The 23,091-nt window shown below is 43.8% G+C and overlaps 1 protein-coding gene across 5 annotated transcripts; it reads right to left on the bottom strand.

Annotated features, from left to right (window-relative positions):
- Nucleotides 1–1,681: 1,681 nt before the first annotated feature.
- On the bottom strand, nucleotides 1,682–22,511 carry ENC1 (ectodermal-neural cortex 1). 5 transcript variants are annotated; one of them, XM_039545478.1, is made up of 4 exons: nucleotides 20,835–20,934; nucleotides 14,463–14,555; nucleotides 8,468–10,280; nucleotides 1,682–4,752 (listed from the first exon to the last, which is right to left on the bottom strand). In XM_039545478.1, the coding sequence occupies exon 3, from the start codon at nucleotides 10,266–10,268 to the stop codon at nucleotides 8,499–8,501; it is 1,770 nt and encodes a 589-aa protein (XP_039401412.1). In that variant the 5' UTR covers nucleotides 10,269–10,280; nucleotides 14,463–14,555; nucleotides 20,835–20,934; the 3' UTR covers nucleotides 1,682–4,752; nucleotides 8,468–8,498. The 5 variants fall into 5 exon arrangements, with proteins under 5 accessions (XP_039401412.1, XP_039401410.1, XP_039401411.1 ...); XM_039545476.1 differs by having other exon boundaries at nucleotides 20,794–20,859; XM_039545477.1 differs by lacking the exon at nucleotides 20,835–20,934 and adding an exon at nucleotides 16,870–16,888.
- Nucleotides 22,512–23,091: the final 580 nt, after the last annotated feature.

Here is a 23,091-nt window from a genome sequence, read left to right as displayed (position 1 = left end):
TGTAAACAGCTGAGCATTGGATACTCCAGCTATCTTCTGGTTAGTTCTGCCCAGTCCTGTAAATCACAAGGTATTGTGTCTCTGAGTAGATCAGCAGAAGCCTCTGAGCAGAAAGAGGGCTTGAAAAGAACTGGGCTACTGACTCTCTCAGGGAGTAGCAGCAGACTTCAGTGAGAGCCTGATAACAAGATTAGGGGATCTGGGGAAACGACATATTTTTCTTCCTGGTCTTGTCCAAAGCACTGCACTCTTAAGCACAATAGGTTACTGTAGGTTGCAGTATTAGTTGGGGGCTGACTTTAAATGTAATTGTCTCATATTCACACAAGTGATTGTACATAGACAGCCCACACTACCAAAGGTGAAGCCATATACCCACAGAGGCCCTTGAAGTCAGTGGAGTCCATTAACTTCACTGGGCTTTGAATTAGTCCTTTAACTCATGATGGACCAAGTTTTTTTGAACATGGTCCCTCTCTATTTCTGAGAGGTGACAAGACTTGCCCTAGGTCACACGGCAGACCAGTGGCAGGACCCAGGTCTCCTGACTCCCAGCCCAGTGCTCTATCCACTAAATCACTGCTTTTCATGCTTATACGGCAGACTAGAGGGGATTTCTGTGGGGAAAGCACAACTATACTATCTAGAGACTAGTGGGAGCCAGTGAAGCCAGGCAGCAGTCCAAGGCTACACCTTGTGTCGTTCAATGCTGTGCAGCTCTCAAGTGATCTGCAGGTTAAGAAGTGGAACACCCAGTCTCTTTCTCCCTGGGGAGCGATCCCCTCCTCCCACACCTCCAAGCAAGAATTCCTTGGAATCACAATGGGTTGACAAGGGTAGAATTATCCCTCCCCTGGGCAGAAGAATGGGGCCATTGGCCACAAACCTTGGCAGTACCCTGGGGTATGCATGCATGGGTCTCATTGCGGGATGGGGGCCTCAGTTTATAAAAGAGTTTGGGGATCCTTGGTGTTATGCAAGCATAAAACCAATAGCATTAAAAATATTTTATACCATAAAAAATAAGCTTAGAAATTCATAGGCTGTGCTGGTGTAAATAAGAGGAGACTTTGGCTCAGAGAGAGCGAGAGAGAGAGTGTGTGTGTATACACACACACACACACAAATATATACATATTAAAATCAGTGCTTCTGTATCCTGGGAAATTTTGGGGAAATTTCCCAGGATATAGAAGCACAGTAAAAAACTTTTATCTGGGAATTTTTCACTAGATTTGGGAAATTTTTAGCGCTAGGTTAGGAAAAGTTGGCATCACCATACAGAAGCACTGATTAAAATGCTTTATACAGGGCCAGCAACCTTTTTTCCTCAGGAACTATTCTGGAAGATCTGACTTGTCTAATTTTGTTCTAGATTCATATTAGACCCTAAACTGTACTTCAAAGGCCAAAAGAAATTATGAAGGCTTGCATTTCCTGTTGTTGTTTTAAAGCTCTCGTAGTTTTACCTATTGAACTCTGAGATCTAGATCATAATAAGTGGCCTAATAGAACAAAGGGAACAGTCCAAGTGCAACTGAAGCAGAAGTTTAAAACAAACCAGTAAACTACATATCAAGGATGTCTTTTTTTCCCATGAAAAAGATGTGTTGTACAAGGATCAAAAAAAATTGCAGGCAAACAACAAACATACCAACCCAACCCTCAAAGGAACTACTCATTGAAGAGAAAATCTCTAATAATTTATTGACCTTCAGTTTCACATTGTGAAAAAAAAAAATGCAGTTTTACAAAACCTTAAAATATAGTAGCAAACTGAGACAGAACATAGACATTTTCCTTCTTCACTTGTAGTTTTCTTTTAGTATGTGAACCACATCTTCAATAGTCAGAGAAGGGGCATTATTCAGCTCTAATCACTCTTATTAGACAGGTGTCAGGCCTAGAGAAAAGGGTCTACACAATTATACCAGAAGTGGAAGGCTGTCCTTTGTTATAAGTTTCTACAGCAACCAGCCCACAAAATAAGAACCTTCCCGTCCTATGCCAAGGTTTTTGTGTGCACTCTGCTGTGAATTGCATTTGCTTCAAAGTGTGGGATGTTTTGCACAACTGGAATGGTCAAGTAGTAAGCCAGAATTCCCACATCAATTCAAAGAGCAGAAGCCCAGAATATTCCCTGCAGGGCCTGCGGCCCACCCTGACTTCAGTTTCCTTCAGCCTACACACAGGAATTAATCAAGCAGCTGAAAGCACACCACAACTTTGAAAACAGCTGCAGAAATTCATCCCACTTTCGGAAGTTACATGGTATTATAAAACAGATTTATGTCAGATGCTAAATAGCAATGTACGGTGCAGCTTCAAGACAGAACTATATCCCTTCGTTCAATGAAGAAAACAGGGCTTGATCAGATATACCTTTAGTCAAATGAGTAGTCCCATTGGACCCAACACTTCACTTCCTTGTAACTTGGGTAACCACATACACCTGTGCGAAGATATGTAAAACGTGACTATTTGGATTTGGGAGCATTTTATACCCACATTGCACAGGTGTGAATGACTACCCCACATACAAGGCAGTATAGAATTCAGCCCATTTACTTTACTGGGGCAACTTGGGCTTATAGGAAGGTGCTCTACCTAAGAAGCATGTCTATTGTTTAGAAGAAGGGGATTGATTTTTAAATTTCTGTTTTTATTTCAACAGCTCAACCTAACCTAGTGGAACTATAACTGTAACTAGTTTAGTATATAGTTGTGGAGTCCTGTTCATGTCAAACCAGGGGTCAGCCTTGAAAAATTCCTCCCTTGTGAGAAAATTCCTCCCTTGTAAGAAAAATGTAATGGTGATCAGTGTAAAGGTTTTCAGATGGTAAGCTTAAAGAGCACAGTGACTTCACTATCAGAGAGAGAAATGCAAACATCAACATAATTACTTTAGTTTTTGCATGCATGCAACTAAGAATCTTTTACTTACACCACAGCAGAATACTACAACCATGTTGTTCACCACATCATTATTAAGTTGGGCTCAACAGACTTATGAAAAACACAACACGTGCTTCACAATGAAATCTGGCAAAGTAAGCACCTGTGAAACAGAAGTAAAGAAATGAAGAAAAGAGTGGGTTCATACCCGACTCAAAACTAGACTGAGCAAATAAAATGGGCGGGTTTTTTAATCCTTTGGTTTATCATGATCATATCTGACATTTCTCAGTACCAAAATGTCTGAAGACTCATCTGGCTGTGTGAAAATAAAAGATGCAGCAGAGCTTGAGGATTATTTTTAAGTTCTAGTTCTGCAATTTTTCATGCTTCATTGTAACAACTGGGCCATGCCTTTTGGCTCTTTGAAACCATGGCACTCATTCATCCCACTTCTACGCAGACAGAGGAGCCAATCCTGCAAGTGCAAGTTGTTGGTTTTTTGTTTTGTTTTTTAACTAGTTCACTACTAATCTATATTGTTTTTGTGAGTCAGCCAGACTCCATTCAATCAGGTAAATGTGGTTGTGGTAAATGTCCCATAGTCTAAACTCATAAATAAATAAATAAATAACTTTTTGGCCAATGCCTTTCTCGGGGCTCTGTGCACAGAAACCATCCCACAGCATCTTCTAGGTAACTGAGAGGCTGCACAAAGAGAAAGCTGTAAATGGTTTTGGCTAGTTCCAGATTAGAAATTCAAAGGCATGAGCAGGCCAATGAAATGGAGCAGGGACACTATCTACAGGATACACCACATCTAACCTGGGGAGTTGGTGGCCTGAGAAAGTGACCTCCATGGCTTCTTCCTTTAGTATGTGGGTAATTTAAGATCCTGCCTTGTAATCCTTCCATTTCCGACTGGGGAAGCCATCCCCTAACTCCCTCCCACCTCCAACTATTACTCAACAGTTTTCTTTTTTGTGTGCAGCAGAGCGAGTCAGAGACCACAAAATGTGCAAAACAAACAACAAATCACACAAATCCTTACAACATGAAGACAACTGCAGGCATTGTTTCAGCATGCAAGCACTGAACAATAAATAGCTACATCTACAAGTAACATAACAGGAATGGGACAGTTTATGTCTCCTATAAATACAGGGCGGAAGGGAAATCAAACATTTGGGGAAAATGAGTTCTTTTTAGTTCCCCACTATTGCAAAAACCTTTTATTTATGTTTTTAATTGTGCTGTTCCTTATCCAATGAAAGGTCACTCACTGCAGATAGGACATCATAACGTGATAATCTAATGGATTCTTCAGACACTGCCTATAAACAAGTTCATTCCTGTAGAAGTACGCTGCAGTGACACAGCTGTATCTTCATTCACAGCAACATCTCACTGTTTCAGACCTGGCCTGCTTCCCCGGCAGCTGGTGCTGACACTTCAAACTGTCACAGCAAGAGGTGACAACCATTTCAAATTTCACGCACACACAATGGAGTCCATGAAAATCTAGAGTTGTAGGTTGCACAACTATGGAAAGTTCTGTACTGCTTTTATGTTTGTCCTTTTCCCCATCTCCTCCCTTTGAAGGTCTGATTAACACTGACATTAATCCACAATTACTAGTACAAGGAATCAGACCATAGGTTCATTCTTTCATATTTAAACCATGTGCTGATGCACCAAAGACAGTTTTTTTCCTCCCATTCCTTCATGTCCAGGTTAGATAATTTACAAGGTGCAGATATTTTTCTTCAAACTCAAAGACTCTGAACGATTTTTCTTCATTAAAACCATTTCTCCATAGCTGAGATTCCAAGTCTCTTCTCCAAATAACAGAGCAAACTAAATAAAAAAGGAGAGGGAGAAGAAAAGATTTAGAGGATTCTCGTAAGACAATATATAATAAGGTTTCATTAGACGTCAAAGAAAAACTAAAAAGCCTTTTGCACGTCTCTGTGTAATAACTAATCACTGATAGTAAATAAACCAACCACAACACTTAGGTCAGATTCTGCCTCCTTTACTTGCCTGGCCTTACTCTGCAAGCAGCCCCAGAGACTCCAATAGGGACTAGCCACGGAGTAGAGTTGTACTTCAGTGTGAATCTGACCCTTATAAGGTTAAATAGCATGTGGTCACTAGTGCTATTTTTGCTGGATTTTGCAACACACTACTTTTCCTGTTCTCAACAAATGGGATGGAGATATGCTTTAAAAAAACTGAAAACAACCACCTCATGCAACTTCTCTCTTTCAGAAAAGCCTCAAAAATTATTAGCACAACCAGTTTATTCTACTCATGGGTCATGTCAAACTAGATCAGAGTGATGTTGAAGAAAGAGCTGGGAAGGAGCTGGGAGGGTGCGGGTTCTCCTCTGTTCACCATGGAGAACTCTAAACTGAATTTATTCACCATAGAGAATGTGGACATATTAATCCCCTTATTTAAAACTTCTCTGCTATTCATTATGGCAGAAATCTGTCTCGCTTCTTTTCACATGACAATGCACCATTCCTCAACAACTCTACACTGGAGTCTTTTCCAGGAGTTCATTATTCAGTGAAAAATATAGCCCTTGGATGCTGAGATTTGGCTACCATATTTAATTATGAAGCCTATGTTAAGTGCAAGTTTCCAAACCAAACACCAGCCTCATTATTACAGTAGCTTTAGACAGCACAGCTAGAATTTAGGGTGCACATGCAGAGTAACTCTACTGAAGTCAGTGCAGTTAATCTGAATGAACACATATGTGCAGGAGAGCAGAATGTAGCCCTATATTGTCAGTGCCATAATGCCTAAGAACAGCAGGGTATACACACACCTTAGCCTGAAATCTCTTTGCTTTGAGGGTTTAAGACAGACCCCTTTCATTATTTTCAATGTAATATTTTGCAATTTCTTATTGCTGATTCATGTCGCCTAGACATTCTTCAGACTAGTGTGTCATTTTTTCCCTTCTTGAAAGGTATATCTCAACATTGAAGCCAAAATAATGTTTCCTGTCATGGGATGATTAACCAAAAAAAAAGAAAAATCAATTTTGCAAGGGGAAAATAAAACAAAGCTACTCAAAAGAGCAAAGCTGAAGGAAGAAACAAAGCAGACTAAAATCTTCCTAAGCTGTGGCAGGCTGGGGCCACACAACACCATCAAAACAGAGGGTAATCAGAAGTAATTTCCTTTTTGTCCCTCCCACCCACTGACAGAACAGTGGGAGTCAGTAAAAATCTACTGGCTGGATGAGCATGCCGCACTAGAGAGGTTTCAGTTTACGGTTGCATTCATCCAGTTATCTTACAGGCTAGTGAGGCTAAAGTAATGGCCTTTAACAGGATATTGCAAAGCAAACGAAAGCCTTAAGTGCCATTATATGCAGACTACTATTTTTCAGAAAAAAAACCCTCTGTTTTTATGTGCTGTAAATTTTAGAACAATGAAGTCAATCTTAGGAGAATAAAAGTAAATATTTTTCTTGGCACAGATCCTGAGTTTGGGCATTCATTACTACTGTTCTGATAACACTGAGCCCTGCTGAAATGAGTAATAATAGAAACTGGCTGAATGGTATGGATTTAAAGATGTGTTCCCAGCTTTCCAGCTAGCAAGGAAGTAGTCTCAAAGAAGCCTATTTGCTCAGTTTTTGAGTTATCGGAAGAGTGCAATTAATCTCAGACACCCAGGATATGATCAGCCTCCAATGTTTGCAAATGTTGGATGGAATCCAAGACTCTGTTTTTCTAAGACTAAGTTGTGGGGGGGAGATGGAAAAGTTACAGGTGGTTATTCAACTTAAAGACCAAAGTGTCATTGGAAACATGACCTCACTACATTTCCTACTAGATTTCAGCTCTGAGTTGCTATTCTGCAGTGGCCCAAAAATGCACTCCTTACTTAGTCAAAATTCCAATTCAGCTCAAGGGGAAATGGCAAGATGAAGCCTCAGCACACCATTGGGTGAAAAAATTCCCCAATGATCCCCAGATTATCAGATTTATCCTAGTACAAGGACAATTGGGTGTCCTGCTATTTATTGCAGGAGCCAGCCAGCCATCTCCTGGTAGTCCAGTTGCCAATAAAATCCTGTCAATGTGACCCTTCTGAAGAGCAAGATGCTATGAAGTCTATAAAAGCAGACTGGTATCATTATCTTTCTGAGGTACCTACTTTGATCTGGAGGTTCTAGGTTACTGCAAAAGTTACTGCAGAGCTTATTTAATTATTTTAAACTGTTTTTCCTTCAATAGTTTTTTGCAACCTGGCTGGTTTTATGGTTGCATTATGCAGTATTCAAATCCCTTAAGAAATTACTACTCGCAGGGCATAGCTCATTTAGGAACATAGGGTGCTTCTGAGTGTTAAACATGCCATCGGAATGTGTTTGTAGTCATGATGCTGCACTGCAGTCTCAGAAAAAAAAATGAGCAACACACACTGAAGTATAGTATTTGTAAGTTTTAATGCAAAATAACTTACGTAAGAACTCTAGAAAATATCAGAGGCTTAGCTGAAGTGACGCAATTCAGGAAAAGATGGGGGTGGGAATAATGAAAAATCAGATTTAGTTTGAGACAATGCTTAGCAAGTTAACTCTGTTTTGTGGTGCTGATGTAAACTGACATTCATATTTTGGGCTGCTCAGATATTTTAGTTGTTTTCCAAATGAAGAAGAAACAAAAAGTAGAAAATCCTTCTTTAGCAGAGCCACATAACCAGAAAAACAAGCAAGGCCAAATTTAGACTTGCCTGTAAGAAGTTGCAAGTGGTGTGAGTTTGGCCCATTATGCCTAACTATAAATGAGGTGGCATTTGCTTTGGAACACTGCCAAGTAATTATTTGAACCACAGTATTACTGGTATATCCGAGTGACATGATATACAGTCAGACATCTGAACATAGCTTTCTTTTGAAAAACAAGCTTTTAAAAAGTATATTTAATGGGCCAAATTCAACCTTGGCATAAGCAGGTGCAATTCCATTGACTTCAGCTGTTGGAGGAGGGTGGACTTGGCCCAGTGTGTTTGTGCAACACCTTATAGATCCACTGGTAACAATGCAGCTGCAGCATGATTGTTCACACAGACAGAAAGCTGTCCATTTGGACTAGTCACCACCCTGCCGCAGCTCATGGTTCGAGGGTTAACAGAAGTCTTTTTAGGTCCTCATGTTGATTGACCAGTTCTGTGTAGTTAAGGAAACATCACCTATCCCTAGTAGGTTAATGATTTATAACTGAATTTGTAATAAATAAACCATATTTTCCCCATAAGCATCACACCTAGTGGAAATTACATATTCAACATTTAAACTGTGAGGCAAAGTGATCAATCCGGTGAAGAGAGCATGGTACTGGGAGCCAAGTAATCTGGGTTCCATTCCTGGCTCGGTCACTAATATGATGCATGACCTTGGACAAGTCACTTAACAGCTGCATGCCTCAGTTTTCCTTACTGTAAGATACAAATAATGTACTTACCCTCCTTTGAGATCTATGGATGTAAAGAACGGTAAGTGCTAAGTACGATTATATTTGTATTCATAGGTATAACTTCTTACCTGACAAGCTGCAATCATAACATACACACAGTTACGAGGGGAGATGTTTCCATGTGCTGACAAATGCTGTGGGAATTAGTGAATAGGGCACTGTGGTTATGCTGTTCCATACATCTAATGTGGGATCATAGCAGTCCAATGTTTTGCATCTTTGAATCCCAAAATAGCCTCCAACTACATAGAGTTTGTTTCCAGATGCTACTGCATGGCAGCTCATTCGCTTAGCTGTCACATCTCCCACCTTAGTCCACTGGTATGTTTCACTGTTGAATTTATAAGCTGAGCATGCTGAGAATTCAGTATCTCCACCCATAATAAAAATCTGGTTACCCAAAACAGCTGCAGCTGTGTAGCGCCAGGGCTGGGGGCAGGTGGCTGGTACTGTCCATCTGTTTTCACATTGATCATAACATTGAACTTTGGGCAGCTTGTCATGGCTAACACTGGTGCCACCAAAAGCAAACAGCTTAAGCTTTGCACTAACTACAGCTGCATTGCTTACTCCTTCTCGAAGTGGTGCAACCATTGTCCATTTGTTGGTCACAGGGTCATACTGTTCTACTTGCTTTAAGGATACTGAAGGGGAAGCTGGAAGGCAACCAGTTGCTGCAGTGTGTCCTCCTACTACATACAAACAGTGTTTGAGTTCAGCAGAACCATGCCCAAACCTAGCTACCAGCATGGGGGCAGCCTTTGACCACTCCTCATGAAGAGTGTCATACACCCAAACATCTTTGGAGACTCCGTTTTCTGATCCCCGGCCTCCAGTGATATACACTTTGCAGCCAATAGCACAAGCGCTGAACTCTTTCCGTGGACTTGGGATGTCAGCCTTTGGAATGATCTCTTTTGCCTTTTGGTCCACCAGATACAGCTTGTCACACATGAAGGTTTGCCCCCCCAGAAGAAACAGTGCATGGCCAGTTTTACGAGGTCTGGCACACAAACTGGTGACCACACCATCATTCTGTAAGATCTTTAGCTTGCATCTTATTGCTTCTTCTACTATATCTTTGCTTTTCCTTTGCTTAGTGATAAGTTCTTCCATGGCTACATTCTCCATAAGGTAGATGGCTGGCAAGAGAGCCAGTCTCACAGTTTGCAATAGTTCAGGGAGATAACAGTGGCGCTTATTCAGATCATAGTTAACCCAGTTAATAGCTGACTCATATACTAATCTTTCATCTTCAGTTTCTAGTTCTTCACTGGAAAGGAGCTGCACAACCATGTCTTTTGGCAGCTGGAGAAAATCTTCACTTTTACTGATAGTCTGGAAGTTGCTAAGACACATCGTCCAAGAGAGTTCATAAAGCTTGGTGCACTGGTGAGCATCTGACAGCAGCAGCATACCAAGGCAGTTGGTGGGATGAAGGTTCTTCTCCAGAAACTCTGCGCAAGCATCTCTGATATCCTGGAATTCTAACATGTCTCCGGCCTCTAGCAGGGACTCTGCATTCTCTTCATTGATGATAACCCTGGAGGAGTACGCATAGTCCAGCAGAAGTTCTAAGACTTCTGGATGAATAGAATTATGAAAATTGACTTCACTAGCCTGGCTCTCTTTAAGTCCACCACTGAACATTGCTTCAAAGTAGCGACTACATGCAGCTAGGACAGCTCTATGGCAAGGGAATGACCTGTTCCCAGCATGGAGAAGTACATCTGTAAAAAGCCGTTGTTGGCGTAGAAGGTTCAGGTGAGTAAGGACGCTATCAGCATATGATGATTTGTGGAATAAGTATATGTTTATAGAGCCAGTGCTGGCTCTAGACTTGCGATTCTCATGCATGCTGACTGACATTTTCTGCCACACCTAAAAATAAACAAAAATTACATAAGATTAAGGGTTCTCATGACAAATGCTTATGACATACTTTTAATTTAAAAAAATTATATGCATCCCTGATAATCATTGTAAGCAGGAAGCCTGTTCTGAGCCTATTATAGACATGAGAGGACAAATAATTATATCTACTTCAGTGTATGTTTATTTTTTTCCCCGATGAGTTTCTTAAATGACATGCCCCACTATTATTGCCCAAGAGCAGGTTTATCTTGGGAAACCTGATCTCCAACTTTCATGACAATAGTAGGCAAGGAAGACCGAGTTAAAATAAAGACCTAGAGCTGATTTTCTCACTCCTCCCCAGTGTAGCACAGCTGATTCATCACATACCCACACTCGAACATTCTCCTGCTTTGAATCATAGTAGGAAGAGCTACCAGACAGGATACCTTATGGAATGTAAAAAAACTGCATGGGAGAACAAGAATGTACTCATTCCATTTTGATGATTTATTTTGATAGAATGGTTCCATATCTAACAGCAGGGAGTGGGAAAGATAAGACAGACAGAGACAGATAACATTACAAAGATATTGTTATATGACCAAAGCTTTATTACAATATCATGGCTAAATATTATAGAGATCTACATCTTGTATATCTCCAGTGGTCATCTGCTACTGGGTGACGGTATGTGCTTACAGCCTTGGCAGGGTAACGCAATTGTACTATCTGCTGAAATCAATGCAGAACTGCTATTCTGCAGTCCCGCTGAGTTAGGCTCTCAGAGAACAAGCGTCTTCAGTTGTTGGTTTGGGGGTAGGAGGAAAGAATATTCTACATTGCTACCCCTGTCCTCTCAACACCAGCGCTGTTTTGCTCCCATTTTAAGGGAAACAAGTTATAAGTGACCTTGGAACGATTCAACTGCCCTCCATGGTCCCTTCCAACCATTTGCAACTTTATGTATTTCATATGGGCCAATCTTCTGGATTAAGTAAGGCAAGTGGTTGGCCCTGAATTAAGCTGAACTGATGTATGATATGGGGACATGTCAGGGACACAGGCTCTGGATTTTCATCTACATAGATCCATTGACCAAAACACTCCTAAACAGGTGGGCAGTGGAGGGATGGGACAGATTACACAGCATCCACAGAGGTTACTGCAGACTAGGGGCTGCAGTAGCAGCCATCATGGAACAGCTTCACTGGTGCTCTACAGCCTGGGTAGAGGGTGGTGGGGAAGAAGTTTGGTGAAGGAGTTCAGCTTCTCTGATTGCCATGAAATTCCCCTCCCCATTTATATTCCTGAACATGAATTTCTATGCTGCTAATTAATACATCATTCCATTTCCACGTGGTTCATGTTTTTTAAGAGGAAAACTTTGCCCCTTGCCCTCAGACCAGCACTCTGATAAAGAGACTGCATAAGAATTTGAATAGCCTCAGAAGTTTGTATGTCATTCTAAAAATCAAGCAAATATTCCTTTCACTCTTTTGGAGATCATAGGCTAAAACACACAACAGAATAAAAACCTGATTTTTCCAGCATTTAAAAATTTTACATTTATGTCTGCGAAATTATAGACTTCTCATACACCTGCTTAGGGATCGCTGCATACCAAATATCCTGTGGAGCAGTTTCACTTCATGGTCATGGCTCAAATATGCACCAAAATGCTGCACCTCTTTTTCTTTTAAGATGGAACTTAATTTCCTAATGATTATCATCAGGACTTTAAAGAAGGAACAACATGGGAAATACATATTGTTTGTCTTTATCTGGCCTGATCCAAAGCCCACTAAAATCTATAGGAATCTTTTCAGTTATTTCAGTAAGATTTAGATCAAGCCCTTTTCATTGTGACTGAAAACATGAGCTGTGCAAAGCACTTTGGACCCATGTTTTAGGTTAACTGCAGTAACTATAGCCAAGTATGCTATTAAAATACATGCAACTACTTTTACATGGTAAGTATAATTGCATTACCCATTAAATATAATTGCATTACCTGACAAATAATCATCATTCAGAGGACATTCAAGGGTCACATACACTAATCCAGGACTAAATTTACCCATTTACCCTATTGCCAAAAGGTTAAACTGAACATGTGCCTCAATTTCAGGTTTGTTGAGGCTACAGAATTACACAGAGGATCATGGCTCTGGGTATTAATGCATCAACACTTTGGATGCAAAAGTGGGAAGATCAACCCTCATTTGGCAAACACTGTGGAGCCAGATTTTGTAACAGGGATTTTGTAATTTCATAAATTGTTATGATTCAATACACAACATTCTGTATGTTTTTCTGGATTGGTCTGTTTCACATTTAGGGCCCAATCCTGCAAGAGGCTGAGTGCCTCCTGTGGGGTGTGGAGCAACCTCAGCTTCCAGTTCCTGAAGTCAGTGGGAGATGCAGGCACTCAACATCCCCAGGCAGCATTTAGCATTTTATAGGATTAGGCCCTTAGGTGCCCACCCTAACACGAGCTACACAAAAACAGATCCCTGCCCTCTTGGGCATTCCCAGTTAAGTCAATGGGGGACCAAACAGACACAGGGATCCCTGCCCTTCCCGGTGGTATTCACTGCAGGATGGAGTTCTTTGCATCTGGGACTATGTATCCCCCTGTATACTCCTGCAATGCTAAGCATACCAACAGCACTCAGCACTAAATAATAATTAAACAAACAAAAAAATCACAGCAGCAGTGATAAACAAAAGTTCAAACGCTGCAAATACAGGTGTGTTTTGATCCAGAGTGGTGCTGTGAGTTCTGATGATTTGTGGCTGCACAGAACCATGCAGGATCAAGCCCTGAACACAAAATAAAAGAGCTAAGGAACTAGAGTTATCCCCATGTTTGAGAATGGTGAACTACAGACCATATGCAGAGGGGTGGGACAGAGGTAGGAAAGTGCAAACCACTGCATGTTGCTCAAGCCCACCCATGGCCCTAGAAAGAAATACTGATCTCAGCTGCCAAAAAAAAAAAAAAGGTAAAAGCCACTGTGAGACTTTCGTGGGATAGGAAGTCAGGGTTTCACCTCATTTCTGTTTTGCACACAGCAATATCCTAACAGACAAGGTCTGGTCTTTTAGTGACCAAAGCCATTTTTATTAATTACTTGCAGTATTCATAATGTTCCTCTTTAGCAAACTGTAACAAAAGCATTACCTGTACCATTCTAAAGTTGCCTCTTTTAAGAATTCCAAGGTGTGGCAAGTCACATTTTAGTAAACTAAACATATTTCCTCAAAAAAAGCAAAGATACATATTTGTACATCTTCCCCCTCAAGTCCCCACACTAGTTTTTGAGTTGTTCTACAGCCAATATGTAGAGGCAAAGTACCATTAAAAAAGATTTCTTATAATTTACTAGCAAAGTAGTGTTTTTGCGAATAAGTCTGGTTTGCGATTGTTGAGAATGCAAGTTGGGCCAAAATTTTAATAAATATATTCAAAGCTATAAAACTATTCAAACAGACATCTTTGATTTCTCTAGTTGTTGCAAATTATGCAAGCCTCAAACATTTCAGCAGAGGTAGGTAATTCACAGAGTCACTGAGCAAGTGTTCATCTTGAATAAAATGAGTCAACTCCCTTCAGGCAATTTTTCCTTAGAAACAATAACATTTGAATGTAAAGGACAAATGGTCAGCAAAATACAAATATATATTTATCATGAATCACTAATGAAATAGAGTTAGACATTGAAGCAAGGGATTGATTTATGATGTACTTCAACCAGCTACTTGTCACAGCAACCTCAAATCTGGTAATACACAATGTTCAACAACCTCTTGCCCTACTTCTTAACAACTTTAGATTCTGAAGGTCTCAGCTCAGTCAAATAAAAAATTAAGTGTTTTCAGTTATTTGCACATTATGTACCAGATACAACTTCCTATTAGACCACTATAATCTCATTGTTTCTCCAGTGAGATACTTGGGAGGGGGGGAGAGGAATCACTGTTGCTCAACTACCCATTGCATGAATTGATCCTTTTTTCAGTTGCTAAGTCTGCAGTGATGCCCAACCCCTTTCTAACATTCCTCAGTATAACCCACTGCACAGAAGTTACATGAGGTGTAAAACAGGACATCACTTATTATGCATTAATTTTTTGTACAGTTCCTGTTTTTTGTTTTTTTGCCAAATGCAGACCATTTCAAAATGACTGTGTGATAGTACATACCTATGTACCCACGTGCCTATATGATCTCCTTCAATGTAGCATCTGAACACCTCCCCAGTATTTCAAATCAGAAATAATATGCTTCTTCCCAACCTGCAGAAGAAATAACTTAATGAGTTTATACAGATTTCTGTTTTATCTGTGTAAATGAGCATTGTAAAGAATAGAAGAAATGGATTTTGCCTTTGATTCTGAAAGTGGTATAAGTCCATCCTCATTCTAATTCTGGTTACTCAGACTTATTAAAAAGTCATCTGACATTTCTTATGTGTATTTTCCAAAATAGTCATTTGAAAAGTTTGAAAAGTAAACTACAAGAAGTCAATATTTAAGGTTAGTATCTAGCATTAACGGGAAGCAAGTGTTTCTATTTGCCAAAGACAGACACATACCAGAACTGTCTAACGGTTAGTGCAAATATCTATCCACCAGTGTTGCATTTTCCTTCAAAAGGTTGCAATGGGCACATGGTGCACAAACAGCGGACCTGCTTTCAGGAGTGAACACAGGATGCTTACTAATGCAGAGAATCTACCATTTGGGTGGTCTGATGTGACCACCAAGATCACACAGTCGTTCAATATTCAATTAGAGATCAATACACAGACTCAGTTCATATGTATAATAAAAAGCTATGAGGCAGCTGAAAATGCGCCCTGGCAGCGAGATGAAAATATCTCCCAACTTAACAGCCTCAGTGCAGGGCTGCTTCATTTTGCAATACAAACAATCAAAGCGCCAGCTGATCTATGCATGGAACAAGTTGCACCGAGTCTGCAAGCTCGGAGCGTTTTCCGCTCCCCGCCAAGGCACCTTTTCAGCCACCCGCAAGGCTGTCTGTGGCAACGAGTCCCTCACGCTGCTCGCTTCGCTTTGGGGTGAGAATCAGAGCGATCCCTGCGAAGGGAGCGAGGCAGCCTAGCGCAGCCCTCTCCTCCCCACAGCCTCCCTCTTCCCGGGGCTGGGGACGCAGAAACGCGTCCTGCCATGAGCGCACCGCCAGCAGGGAGGGAAGAGCTGCTCCGTCCTTCCCCCGAGCGCTGCCCGAACACCCGCCCGTCCCTCCTCCCGCCTGCGGCCAGCAGCCCCCCGCCAGCCCCCGCAACAGGTCCGCGCGCAGGAACTTACAGCCGCGGCGCCGGGCTCCCTCCTGCCTCACGGCCGCCGCTCAGGGCAGGCGAGAGGCTGCGGGAGCCTGTCCCGCCCCTTCCCCGGCGGCCGGCAGCCTCCAGCTCGCTCCTTCCTCCCGTCTAGTGCTGGGGGCTGCGGTGCCGCCCCACTGTAGCCCGGGCTGGGGACTGGAGACCCGCAGGCAGCCGCACTCGGGCCGGGCGAGCGCTTGCGCGGAGTGGGAGGCGGAGGTGGAGGCGCTGGCGCTGCTGCTGCAGGAGGCGGCCGCTCGCCGGCTGCTGCGATTTGCGGCGCGGGGAAGCGGGTATATGGGCTGCGGCCGCGAGGGTGGGGGGCACATATGCAAAGCGGCTGAGTGACACGCGGGGGGGAGGGGGAGGACGCGAGTTAGCGGAGCCGCGGGGAGGCTGCGAGCAATGCTGTCACATGGGCCAGCGGCCAGCGCGGGGAGGGACACAAAGGGAAGAGGCTCCGCGGCAGGGATGGGGCACCTCGCCCAGCCCGGGCCACAGGAGCCGCAGAACATGTGCGCCCAATGTCCCCAGCGCGGAGCCGAGCCCACTGTCTCCCTCCCCCCGCCCTCTGCGGCCCGGTGGATCCCAGTGCACTTAGCAAGGGCCACACCCCCATCTCCCTGGGACAGGGCTGCTAGACACAGGCTCCTCTCCAGCCTCCTCAGACAACGAGGAGCCAAAGGTGGCTCCTCCAGCGTCTGGGACCGAGCTCTGCCCTGGCATCGGTGCCGTCTCCTTTGCCTGGCACACCGCAGGGACACGCCCCCCACCGGAGAGCTCGGCTCTCCGCACCAAAGGAATGAGACAGAGTCGATCTGCAAAATGCTACAGGCGGTAACAGAGGAGCTGTGAGGTATATTTTAAGAAATGAGCTACATGGGATGGACTCAGATATACGTTACAGGGTGCACGAGGACACCACGCTGAGAAAAACCCATCACAGATCTGACTGCATATAAAAAGGCTTAAGCTATGTTTGCAGAAATAACAAGGCATGTCATAGAGCTTGTTAACTTTGTGCAGAAATTCCCCAGCCTAATGCAATGCAAGGGAACGGTGAATCAATCACACGTGGGAAGCCTTGGGAAGCGGAAAGCGAGGTAGGACTGTTTGTCTTTAAACGCTTCTCTGTGCGATGATAGAGCTAGTTCAGTGAGCTGGGAGCAGAACAAAGCAGCTGTTGGCAACTCCATCTGCAGCCCGCTAGGATCCTCCTCCCTGGAAGAAAAACAGGCTCTGCGCTTGAAGCATCTGCTGCTAACCTGGGAACACTACGGCATGATCTCGGTCTGAGCTATATGCGAGCGGGAGCGGCCAGTTTCCACTGCTAGCAACGCGTCTCCCTCCACCCCCTCCACGTGTTCCCCAACCAATAGTCAGCAGCGCATGATTCAAAGCAAACTACAGTGCCCAGAGAAACTGTACGCTGGGGTTCCTTCTATCTGCTGAGATAAAACACTCGGTTGTGATTGCGTTTTCATTAAGCCTTTTTAGTTTTATCGCTTAACGCTTATAAATAAAGTAATTCAGCAGCGCAAACTTCGGCCTGACTTTATTTATTTGCTAATTAGCAGAGCGGAAAAAACTAATTGGCAAGAAGGCTGATTTTAAAAATAAACATCTAAGCATACAGTAATATTATATAAAGACACTGAGCAGCTTAGTACATTTTAGTAGATAAGAAATCTGATACTGTCATAAAGTTCTTCAAACTTGCTACCAAACTATGTAAGGAGATTTGGGGGGGGGCGTTTGTTTTGGGTTTGTTTGTTTTTTAAATGGTCTCTAATAGCTACAGGAAGAAAATGGAAATGACTTTAAGCTTTCTGGATAGGTCAGTTTGGGAAGTTCATTCTTTCTTCACAATGAAAAATGTCATCTGAAGTTGTTATGATATAAACAGGCCAAAGGCCAATTCATAATACCTGTTTCCTTTTTCATGTACATGTCTGGATTCAAAATACTCCCTAGAATACAGATATGCACACAGTCAATTTACAGCAGGGAGCACATCATGAGGAATTCTAGGAAGCCTAGGGGCATGCATAAGGAAATAGAAAATGGTGCAGTGGTGAACAAATGAAAGGGTAATTTGTTACAGTTTTGTTCTGTTTTTTTTAAATACAAAATAGCATTATGAAATTAGGCACAAGAGATACAGAGATATTAAGATATTGCACATCTGTATGTAACAAAATACATTTAAAGCCTGTTTGGCTATGTGAATTTCTCAGAACTCATGCAGAATAAGCAGCATCTTGTAAAAGATGCTATAGCCGAGAAACCAAGGGCCTGATCCAGTGCCCACTGAAATCATTGGAAAGTCTCCCATTGACTTTAAGGGGCTTTGGATTTTTGAACATTTGGGGTTGACCATACTGTCTTAGTCCATCCTCAACTCAGGCCTCATCCACTCACAGAAGTTGCACCATTTTAACTAAACTGATTTAGCAATACGCTTTTAGTTCAGTCATACTCCCAAAAAAAGTCCTTTCGCTAGCGTAGCTTATTTCACCCAGAACAATGGTATGAACTGCACCAGAAACAGGACTTTTTTGCCAATATGAACCACATCTACACTAGCAGGGTCTGCTGATACAGCTGTACTAGCAAACCTTTGAAAGCACAGACCAGGCTTACGTGCCTGCAGCACAGACTGCAATCTCATATTTAATGCTATTAACAGCTGTGTCCTGGTCTGGTGCCTTGTTTGACTCTTAACATCATTATTTTGTTAGACTGCTAAATAAACAGCATGGGGTTAAATGTATTAGCAGCCTTCAAAGGTAATTTTTCTTCATTCCTTCCTAATTTACACTTTGACTGAATTAATTAGAATGATCTAATTAACACTGTACAACAGCCATACCAGTGTCAGACACATCTCAGGAGGATACAGCCACGCACACCTCTCAATGGCCCACACCTGTTTTTCTTATCAATTTATTTGTATGGGTTTCTCCAATCTGCCTCTAAAATATAGTTCCCATTTGATGTAGCACAATATTTTCTTGTTGAATGCCAAAGATATTTGTAAGCATTTGGAAAGAAGGTTAAAATATAGTGATTCTCGATGAAAACTGTTACTGGTTGCCCATTTTATGGGAAAAGACAAAAGGAAAAAACTCAACTTTTGAGAGGAAGGGGTAAAACTATTTTAGATTTCCTTCCAGGGATTGTAATCTGGCCATGCCCCTTATATGTCCTCACTGCATGGCTTTGAAATGCAAAGCAAAATAAAGGCTGAAATTTGGTAGCCCCTGTGGACCAAATTCTGCACATAGACGTTAAGGTCAGAAGGGACCATCATGATCATCTAGTCTGACCTCCTGCATGTTGCAGGCTACAGAACCTCACCCACTCATGCCTGTCATAGACACCTAACCTCTGGCTGAGTCACTGAAATCCTCAAATCATGATTTAAAGATTTCAAGTTACAGAGACTCCAACATTTACATTAGTTTAAACCAGCAAGTGACTTAGTTTTCAAAAGCTAGCGCATTTCGCCCAGCGCGCTCCGCTAGCTCCCCCAGTATTCCCAGGGGAGAAGACAGCGGGAGAGTTTGGGTTTTCTTTGGGCGCTGCTGGCGCACACTGGCACTTGGCGCGCAGAAGTTGCAGTGCTGCAGAGGTGTGAGCCACACCCTGCTGCAGCGCTGTAAATTTGTAAGTGTAGCCAAGCCCTTATGTCCCATGTTGCAGAGGAAGGTGAAAAACTCCCAGAGTCTTGGCCATTCTGACCTGGAGGAAAATTCCTTCCCGACCCCAAATACGGTGATCAGTTAGACCCTGAGCATGTTAGACCCACCAGACATCTGGGAAATAATTCTTTGTAGTAACTCCAAGCCCTCCCCATCTAGTGCCCCATCTCCAGCTGTTTGGGATTTTTGCTACTAGCAATCGCAGATGGGCCACATGCCATCGTAGGCAATCATATCATCCCCTCCATAAACTTACCAAGCTCAGTCTTGAAGCCAGTTTGTGTTTATTTTGTGCCAGTTTGTGTCCTCCCCCCCCCCCACACTGCTCCGCTTGGAAGGCTGATCCAGAACTTCACTCCTCTGATGGTTAGAAACCTTTGTCTGATTTCAAGCTGAAACTTGTTGATGGCCACTTTATATCCATTGTTTCTTGTGTCAACATTAACACTTAACTTAGGCAACTGGTAACTGCTGATAGTGGGGGGCACAATGGCAGCCCCCCCCCGCCGCCGCCATTATAGCCATGGTCAACTTCCTGGTGACTGCCAAGGCAGCCGCCAGCAACAGCCTCTTGACCATGGTGCTCCCTTGATCACGGAACACAGGGACAATGGGGGGGGGGCAGTGGGGGCCAGGGCACCAAAATACAAGGTCAGCCCTGCCAGGGTTGGCCTTAGGGAAAATGGCACCTGGGGCAAATTTGTATTTTGGCACCCCCACTGCCTCCTCCAGTCCCCTACTCATTGTCCCTGTCCCTGATACCTCCCCCAGACCCTCCAGCCCTCCCCATCCCCCTGGCCCACCCTCCCTTCCCCACCCCCTTATTGCTCCTCTGGCCCCCCCACAGACCCCCCACCCACCCGCGATCTTCCCTGGCTCCCACTGCCTCCTCAGAACCCCACCCATGGTCCCTGCTGCCTCCCCCACCCCCCATTGCCCCTGTGGCTTCCCACTGCCTTCCCAGGCCTGCCCACCCCCATTTCCCCTGGCTCCACTGTCTCCCCAGCCCCCACTCATCCACCCCATGGCTCCTGCTGCCTCCCAGACACCCCCAATTGCCCCTAGCTTCGCTGCCTCCCTCAGATGCCCACCCTTCCCCGGCTCCCAATGCCTCCCCAGCACCCCACCCTCCACCCCAGGGCCTATGGTCTCGCTTTCTCCCCACACACCCACCCATCACCCCTGACCCCGCTGCCTTCCCTGGCCCTCCACATATCCCCATCCCTGCTGGACCCTGCTGCCTCCCCTCACCCCACTGCCCTTGTGGCCCCCACTGCCTCCCCACCCTCCCACTCATCCATCCCATGCTCCCCAGAAACCCACCCTTCCCCTAGCTCCCGCTGCCTCCCCCAGACACCCACCTATCCACCCCATGGCCCCTGACCTCATTGCCTCCTCCATCCCCATTGCCCCGGCCCCTGCTGCCTCCACCCGCCCCCACCCCATCCCCAGGCCCCTCTTCCTCCCCTCGCTCCCTTTGCTCACCCCAGTCAGTGGCACTCAGGCAGGCGAGCCCAGACATGTACCTGAGCAGGTAACTGCGGCTGCCAGCCAGGAAGGGACAGAACTGCTTCCCCGCACCCTTCTGGCAGAGAGCTGGGCTGCCAGCCCTGTCTCGCTTTCCTGCGCTGGGCGCCACCTGGTGGGGATCCGTGGGATTGCGAGCTGCTGGTGCCTTTCCCAGGCACGTCTCTGCAGTGCAGCTGCGGCTACCGACTCCCACCCTGGCAGACGTGACCCCTCTAGGGTGACCAGATAGATGTCCCGATTTTATAGGGACAGTCCCTATTTTGGGGTTTTTTTTCTTATAAAGGCACCTATTATCCCACTCCCATCCCAATTTTCCACACATGCTATCTGGTCACCCTAGACCCCTCCCCCATCACCTATGCTCCCTAGTATTTATCCTCTGATGAATTTATACAGCACAATCATATGTCCCCTCAGCCTTCATTTGATTTGGTTAAACAAGCCAAGCCCCTTGAGTATCTTCTTGTAAGGTTGGTTTTCCTTCCTCTAATCATCCTAGTAGCCCTTCTCTGCACATGTTCCAGTTCAAATTCATGTTTCTTAAGCATGGGAGACTAGAATTGCACACAGAAAAGGTCTCACCAGTGCCTTGTATAATGGCACTTCCCTAGCTCTATTGAAAACATCTTGCCTGATGCTTCCTAGGATTGCATTAGCCTTTTTCACAGCCACATGATCAACCAATGCACTCAGGTCTTTCTCCTCCTTTGTCATTTCCATCTCAGTAACACTGATAAAACTCCAGAGTCAATGGGATTGCACTAATATAACTAAGAGTTTGGGGGCCTGAGTCTCTGGGCATTTGCACTGCTGTAAATCACCAGTAGCCCCACTGAAATCAATGGAGTCGCACCACTGTGTACTAGCGGTGTACTATGTGGTTTCCATAAAATTTAATGTTACATGACACAATAGAAAAAAAGGCAATTTGGTTTCTTTTAAGCAATTATGTTAAGAATCTATCAATCAATGTATATGGCAATGATTACAATTTTTTTTTGTAGTCCTGCAAATGAAAATTGATTTGCTTTTTATATTGATATTTTCCAGGAAAGTTTATAACACTGGGTATTTTGGGGTGGAGGGGAAAATTATACCTGTTTCATTACAAGTTAGCATAAGACTCAAACTCCATCCTTAATTTTTGGGGAGGATAGAGCTGGAAAGGCCCTCTGGGTATCTAGTCCAGAGATGCTCCAAGTTTCATATTGTATGAGCCATGTCATAGTCATAGAAGTGCCTGGTGGATCATCTCTTCGCTCATCACAATTATGCAATTCCCCTTATGGCAACTGCTAACATGTAGGAGTAATGTTAGGAGAGAATTTAGTTATGTTTAACCATCTTTAAAGCAATAAGTGTTTTGTCATTTAAAAAACTCACAAGTTTTGCTTTTCATCGTGTTTCCCCCACCCATCTGCTATTTTCCAACTCCTCTCAATCTCCACTTGCCCGACATCTCTCACTTTTTCTCTACTCCCTGAAAATAGTTACCTGATACCTGGTCGTCTTCTTACCAGGAGAGGTCAACCCTTGTGCAGAGGACTAGCACAAAGATAATGCACCACTTACGTCATACTGAAGCTCTGTTTTGACTAGTGCCTGGTTCTTATGCTCACTCTCTGCAAATTCCATTTCCTCTTTGCTAGGTTCCTTTCTTCAACCAGCGGCTCCAGCTCCATTGACAACTCCTGGCTTCTCTCCTGAAGGTTGCTCCCATCCCAGTGTTGGGCTCTGGTCCCTGCAGGCAGCTCCCATTTTCCTCTTCTCCTCATATGTAGCAGTGGAGAAAGCTATTCTTTACGGCCCTGCAGACTACAAGAAAAAGCCTGGTAGCAGAAAACTGACGTAGGTGGAGTCATCATCCCCATGTCATCTTCCATCCATTCACAGACCATAAGCCAGTGCTCTGTGGACTCACAAGACCACAGTTTGGGATCCACTGATCTAGTCTAAGCTCTTACAGTCAGATTGTACTCTACATTAATCACTTCAGTGGTTTAGCTAGTCTTTTTCTTAAAGACTTTTAGTGACAAATGGTAATTAAATGAAAGAATGGAATAAGTCATCTAGCAAGGTCCCTGAATGATCAAGGAATTTGCTTATCTCCAATTTTCTGGTACTATTATCTAAAGTGAGTGCACAAAAATGCACCTGTACTAACACCTGAGTGCAAAGCCACATTTGTACAGACAAACAGAAGGAATGCGTATCTAAGTACCAGTTTGTACATGTATTTAAATGGTGTGCATG

This window comes from Mauremys reevesii, linkage group 6 (genome assembly GCF_016161935.1).
Source record: "Mauremys reevesii isolate NIE-2019 linkage group 6, ASM1616193v1, whole genome shotgun sequence".
NCBI classification, from domain to species: domain Eukaryota; kingdom Metazoa; phylum Chordata; order Testudines; family Geoemydidae; genus Mauremys; species Mauremys reevesii.
This window is presented reverse-complemented; position numbering and strand designations above follow the sequence as displayed.

Bases quoted from the DNA above. Each gene is read 5' to 3' on its own strand.
- ENC1 (XM_039545474.1), bottom strand. From the start codon at position 22,473: ATGGAATTTGCAGAGAGTGAGCATAAGAACCAGGCACTAGTCAAAACA. The intron at 10,281-22,410 runs GTAAGTGGTGCA...GTTTATTTTTAG, and splicing joins AAACAGAGCTTCAGTATGAC to GTGTGGCAGAAAATGTCAGT.